Source organism: Borostomias antarcticus (genome assembly GCF_949987555.1).
Source record: "Borostomias antarcticus genome assembly, chromosome: 3".
NCBI lineage: Eukaryota > Metazoa > Chordata > Actinopteri > Stomiiformes > Stomiidae > Borostomias > Borostomias antarcticus.
In genome coordinates, this window is record NC_140236.1 from 231,549 (window position 1) to 238,348 (window position 6,800).

At 52.5% G+C, this 6,800-nt stretch overlaps 1 protein-coding gene across 1 annotated transcript in view; it reads left to right on the forward strand.

The window, feature by feature from the left end:
- Window positions 1-4,560: 4,560 nt before the first annotated feature.
- LOC311329925 (adenylate cyclase type 6-like) overlaps window positions 4,561-6,800 on the forward strand; it is a gene marked incomplete at its 5' end in the record, with an annotated part of 33,670 nt that continues 31,430 nt past the window's right edge. Inside the window, one exon of the mRNA XM_084461877.1 lies at window positions 4,561-5,496. Within this exon, the coding sequence (XP_084318003.1) occupies window positions 4,561-5,496 (936 nt within the window). The remainder of the gene's footprint in view (window positions 5,497-6,800) is intronic.

A 6,800-nucleotide genomic window follows, 5' to 3' on the forward strand; every position in this document is an offset into this window, starting at 1 on the left:
CTAGAGGGAGCAGCGAGCTGCTATAGGGGGCCAGACCGGAGAGAGCAGAGGCGCGTCTGAGTGAGGAGAGAGGCGGAGAGGCAGGGGAGCGGGGAGAAAAAGACCAGACAAACACATATTTAACATATTGACCGCCAGTTGTGGTAGTAGTACACTGACCGCCACAAACATCAACGGTAGCCTACAAGCGATGTCCACCTCTTACCTAATATTCTACTGACTCCTGGTCTGCTGCTCGGAGAACACATGAAGAGAGGTCCTGGTGAGTCCGTCCTCCGGGTCCGCATGAAGGGGAGGCGCAGGCAGGCAGGCCGACTCGGTGTTATTGTATTATTAGAAGAGAGAATCGCACTGTGTCAACGGGTAAACAATTCAGAATCCACCGAACTGTTATGATGACTCCCAGTAGCTGTACACGGCTCTGTGATGGTCTGGGCTCATTGCGGATAGTCTGGGTCAGTGTTTCTCATTGGTGGCTATATGACCAAAACGAACAGCCTACCTCATAAGGATAGTTCGCCTATTCACCTTTATCTCTAATGTTTTCATTTGGTTGTTTGACAGAAGGATTGATGTAAAAACTAGCCAATCTAGACATTGCAATTAGGCTATAGCAAATCTTATTTAAAGGTCGCAGCAAGAGATCTATCCACACGTCCAGGATGAATCACCAGCATCACTTTGATGCCATTTTTACTGATCTTTTGAAATGCAATGGAAGCTTAGCAGCCTATTCAAGTTCACTGCTATCTTTTGCATGTTGTTTAGGCTGATAGCCCGAGACATTATAGGACAGATGCGCTGGAATGTGGACTAGTCTGCTCGCTGGACAGTCTGCTCGCTGGACAGTCTGCTCGTTGGACAGTCTGCTCATTGGACAGTCTGCTCGCTGGACAGTCTGCTCGTTGGACAGTCTGCTCATTGGACAGTCTGCTCGTTGGACAGTCTGCTCGCTGGACAGTCTTTGCTGTCGTAGGTTTATTGACGGTGTTTGTTGTGTTCGGGCCAGATCTGAGGGACATGAAACACAGGAGCGTAGATCTGTCTCCTGGCTGGCTGAGGGACATGAAACACAGGAGCGTAGATCTGTCGGTTAGAAGAAGCAACGCTGGTCGAGTTGTCGCACACTGCTGGTGTCGCTGAGACGGTGTTGGTCTCTGCTTGTCACACAGGAGACGGTGTTGGTCTCTGCTTGTCACACAGGAGACGGTGTTGGTCTCTGCTTGTCACACAGGAGACGGTGTTGGTCTCTGCTTGTCACACAGGAGACGGTGTTGGGCTCTGCTTGTCACACAGGAGACGGTGTTGGTCTCTGCTTGTCACACAGGAGACGGTGTTGGTCTCTGCTTGTCACACAGGCCACACTGAACAGATCTGTTATGTAAGAGTGTGTGAATGCGGATCAGCCCTCACACGGCCTGGTGTGTGTGGAAGGGGAGGTTGTAGCTCACACGGCCTGGTGTGTGTAAGAGTGTGTGAATACGGACTCCCTCACACGGCCTGGTGTGTGTGGAAGGGGAGGTTGTAGCTCACACGGCCTGGTGTGTGTAAGAGTGTGTGAATACGGACTCCCTCACACGGCCTGGTCCTGGTGTGTGTGGAAGGGTACACGGCCTGGTGTGTGTGTGTGTGTGTGTGTGTGTGTGTGTGTGTGTGTGTGTGTGTGTGTGTGTGTGTGTGTGTGTGTGTGTGTGTGTGTGGAAGGGGAGGTTGTAACTATAAGCATGGATACATTGTTGTCGTTAGGCTACTGATTCTGTTAGGCCTAACAGCTATGACGTCCTAATTCTTGTTAAAACGTAAATACACTTAACGATATAGCCTATCGTTTTAAATTATATGTTATTTAAATTAGGCTACATCGATTCTAGACTTATGTGGACATATCAGATTAATAACGATATGCGAACCGGTCCAGACTGAGGCTGTTTGGAGGATTATGTAACGAGTGTGCAGCTGTCCGGTAGAATGTCGTGTTTGTCCCTGAGGAGCCGGTACAGACCCGCTAGAGGAAACACTGATCGAGCAGGACGACTACAGACCCGCTAGAGGAAACACGGATCGAGCAGGACGACTACAGACCCGCTAGAGGAAACACGGATCGAGCAGGACGACTACAGACCCGCTAGAGGAAACACTGATCGAGCAGGACGACTACAGACCCGCAGACAAACACCGAGGGACATTGTTGCTGTTCGGGGAAAGATTGGCGACACCAAGACATTTATAACGGGGGTCAGTGTTCGACCTTGTGCGGGGGAGGGAAGGACTGACCGGGGAGAGATAGACTGCAGGAACCCTCTGGATTTAGAGGCTATAAAACACACTGTACAGATGCGGGGTCGGGGATGTAATTGTGAGGAATTCTATTTCTGCTTCAACCAACAACACAGCCGCCGCTCGTGATCCCCTGTTAAAAGAAATGTAGCCTAGTTGGTGACAGCCAGGAGTGTGTCCTAGTTGGTGACAGCCAGGAGTGTGTCCTAGTTGGTGACAGCCAGGAGTGTGTCCTAGTTGGTGACAGCCAGGAGTGTGTCCTAGTTGGTGACAGCCAGGAGTGTGTCCTAGTTGGTGACAGCCAGGAGTGTGTCCTAGTTGGTGACAGCCAGGAGTGTGTCCTAGTTGGTGACAGCCAGGAGTGTGTCCTAGTTGGTGACAGCCAGGAGTGTGGCCTAGTTGGTGACAGCCAGGAGTGTGGCCTAGTTGGTGACAGCCAGGAGTGTGTCCTAGTTGGTGACAGCCAGGAGTGTGTCCTAGTTGGTGACAGCCAGGAGTGTGTCCTAGTTGGTGACAGCCAGGAGTGTGGCCTAGTTGGTGACAGCCAGGAGTGTGTCCTAGTTGGTGACAGCCAGGAGTGTGGCTACAACGCTGCGTTAGGCTTCTCATTCCGCACGCAGGAGCTCGTCGTGGTGGAGGCCTGCATTTATTGTGAGTCGTGATGGTGACAGGATGACGAGCCTGATGGGGACGTGATGGTGACAGGATGACGAGCCTGATGGGGACGTGATGGGCGTCTGTTAGAACTCTGATTCACTCATGATCTACGCCACACTTTTTCTTCGTTTCTTTTTTCTTGTAGTTTATGTTGTAGGTAGATATGTGGGAATGTTTGCTGAAGAAGAAAGGACAGCACTCTGGAAGTGGCAAGCTGTCCTTGACCCTGAACCATGTTTCTCCACATTCCCTTGAAAGCATGTAGTCCACTTTATTCTGCTGAACTGAATGCAACAGATAGTAAGCTATCACACCCTAATCAGATAGTAAGCTATCACACCCTAATCAGATAGTAAGCTATCACACCCTAATCATCCGCCTCATCGGAAGTCTGTAGAACTCAAGAGATGTTGTGTTTCAGCCTGAGTAGCCGCTACCCTAATTTACACACTTGAAGTGACCACAGATACAAGCAGGGCCGGCTCTAGACTTTTGGAGGCCGTAGGCAACATTTTCTGTGGAGGCCCCCTTTTGAAATAAACCCTCCCCACCATCCAACAATAAAGACTGAGGCGCCATCATTGCATCGTCATGTAACGTTAGGCCATCACTAGGCTATCATCAGCAGCAATGATGCACTTGAGTATCACATTCGGTTGAGACCTCAGCCAATCAGATCAATCTATTGCTAGGGGTGGGAGGGTTTTCTGATCACTAGGACGTTCTGTATCCAAGTAGAACGGAGAGTTTAAAACAAAACAAGTTAAGCCAGGCCGGAGCCCTGGGCATTCGCCTCCTCCACCTATAGGAGACACCGACCCTGGATACAAGGTGACCTTTTGGCCCTGGATACAAGGTGACCTTTTACTAACTCAGTTCAAACATCTAGGAACCATTGGCAACGGACACAACCAATCCTGTTTGTTTTCAAAAGCGTAATTTCTGACTGAGGGAGACGAGGGTGTTGCTCTCTGAGTCATGTGATCACTCTGTCAGTCCGGGTTCATGTTCCAGAGATGATGGCTGGTCGTGCGCTCCCACACTTCTGTCTCTTCACTGTCCTCTTATGAGTCAAGCCATGTTCCCATGATGCACTGTCCTTCTCTGATGAGGGACTCAGGTTTATTTTGGATAGTCTAAGTGATAGCACGGTGGGTTGGGTGTGTTAGGCGTAGTTTATGCCTCTGACCGGCTCTTACAGTTCTGTGATTGATTTCTCTTCCTGCAGACTCAGACTCAGAGCCCCTGGAGAGCGGGCCGACCTCAGAGAGGGATCTCCTGACCCCTGCGTCCCCCATCGCCTCCCCTGGTCCGGTCCTCCGGGGCTGAGCACACAGTCACGCCCGCGCCCAACCACACCCCTGCACACTTGCATTTGAAACCCCTGACATTTCCTTGCCTCTGCCCAGTGGGATAGATGAGTGTGTGGGCCGTCGAGCAGCGGGCTGGGACATGTACCAGAACCCACACAGGTGAGAGAGCTGCTGCTTTTATGACATGGGAAAATATTCAGCATCACCAACATTCATTGATAAAAGTAAAAGATTCAAATAAGTAAAGTGTGTTCAGTCTTGAGTTCTTCCCTCTGCTGATCATCAGCTCTCCGCTGGCTCCTCCCACCACAGGATGTCCTGGTTCAGCGGCTTCCTAGTGGCCAGAGTGGACGACCGCAAGACCGCGTGGGGGGAGCGCAATGGCAAGAAGTCCAAGCGGAAGGGAGGCTCGTCCCTCTGCAACCCGCGCTACATGAGCTGTCTGCGGGACCCGGACGCCATGGAGCCCCCCTCGGGAGCGCCCCTCCCCCAGCTGCCCCACCGCGGGGCCGGGGCGGCGGGCGGAGGGGGCAACTTCGGTGTCCGCTGCGGCTGGCAGGAGGACCACTACGGCAGGCGGGGCGGCGCCCCCGGGGAGGGGGTGGGGCTGAAATCGGTCGACCTGGGTTTCGAGGACGGCGACCTGAAGGGGAGGAAGAGGGGGTGTAACGGCAGGCGTGGTGAGGCGGGCGATGACGGTCCCAACGGGGGAGGGGGCGTGGCCACCGCGGCGGACTGCTGGCTTAGGGTGGCGCGCGTGTTCCAGTCCAAGAAGTTCCAGTCTGGCAAGCTGGAGCGCCTGTACCAGCGCTACTTCTTCAGGCTCAACCAGAGCTCTCTGACCATGCTGATGGGCGTGCTGGTCATCGTCTGCGGAGTCATGCTGACCTTCCACTGTGTCCACGCCCCCCCCCACGTGGCCTACTCCTCCGCCCTCTCGGTGGCCATGGCCCTCTTCCTGGCTCTCATGGTGGTGTGCAACCGCAACGGCTTCCACCAGGACTACATGTGGATGGTCAGCTACCTGGTCATCGGGATGCTGGTGGTGGTGCAGGTGTTCGGGGTCATGATGGTGGCTCCGCGGAGCGCGTCGGAGGGGATCTGGTGGTCCGTGTTCTTCATCTACATCATCTACACGCTGCTGCCCGTGCGGATGAGGGCGGCCGTGTTGAGCGGCGCCGTGCTGTCCACCATCCACCTGGTCGCCACCTGGCAGATCAACCACGAGGACAAGTTCCTTTGGAAGCAGGTAGGAGGTGTAGGAGGTAGGAGGTGTAGGAAGTAGGAGGTGAAGGAGGTAGGAGGTGCTGGAGGTAGGAGGTGTATCAGGTAGGAGGTGTGGCAGGTAGGAGGTGAAGCAGGTAGGAGGTGCTGGAGGTAGGAGGTGTATCAGGTAGGAGGTGCATCAGGTAGGAGGTGTGGCAGGTAGGTGGTGTAGGAGGTGCATCAGGTAGAAGGTGTAGGAGATGTATCAGGTAGGAGGTGAAGCAGGTAGGAGGTGTATCAGGTAGAAGGTGTAGGAGATGTATCAGGTAGGAGGTGAAGCAGGTAGGAGGTGTATCAGGTAGAAGGTGTAGGAGGAGTATCAGGTAGAAGGTGTAGGAGGTGTATCAGGTAGAAGGTGTAGGAGGTGTATCAGGTAGAAGGTGTAGAAGGTATAGCAGGTAGAAGGTGTAGGAGGTGTATAAGGTAGAAGGTGTAGAAGGTGTATCAGGTAGAAGGTGTATCAGGTAGAAGGTGTATCAGGTAGAAGGTGTAGGAGGTGTATCAGGTAGGAGGTGTATCAGGTAGGAGGTGTATCAGGTAGAAGGTGTATCAGGTAGAAGGTGTATCAGGTAGAAGGTGTAGGAGGTGTATCAGGTAGAAGGTGTATCAGGTAGGAGGTGTATCAGGTAGAAGGTGTATCAGGTAGGAGGTGTAGAAGGTGTATCAGGTAGAAGGTGTATCAGGTAGAAGGTGTATCAGGTAGAAGGTGTAGGAGGTGTATCAGGTAGAAGGTGTATCAGGTAGGAGGTGTATCAGGTAGAAGGTGTATCAGGTAGAAGGTGTATCAGGTAGAAGGTGTATCAGGTAGAAGGTGTATCAGGTAGAAGGTGTATCAGGTAGGAGGTGTATCAGGTAGAAGGTGTATCAGGTAGAAGGTGTATCAGGTAGGAGGTGTATCAGGTAGAAGGTGTATCAGGTAGAAGGTGTATCAGGTAGGAGGTGTAGGAGGTGTATCAGGTAGAAGGTGTATCAGGTAGAAGGTGTATCAGGTAGGAGGTGTAGGAGGTGCATCAGGTAGAAGGTGTAGGAGGTGTATCAGGTAGAAGGTGTAGGAGGTGTATCAGGTAGGAGGTGTATCAGGTAGAAGGTGTATCAGGTAGGAGGTGTAGGAGGTGTATCAGGTAGAAGGTGTATCAGGTAGAAGGTGTATCAGGTAGGAGGTGTAGGAGGTGCATCAGGTAGAAGGTGTAGGAGGTGTATCAGGTAGGAGGTGTAGAAGGTAGAAGGTGTAGGAGGTGTATCAGGTAGAAGGTGTATCAGGTAGAAGGTGTAGGAGGTGTATCAGGT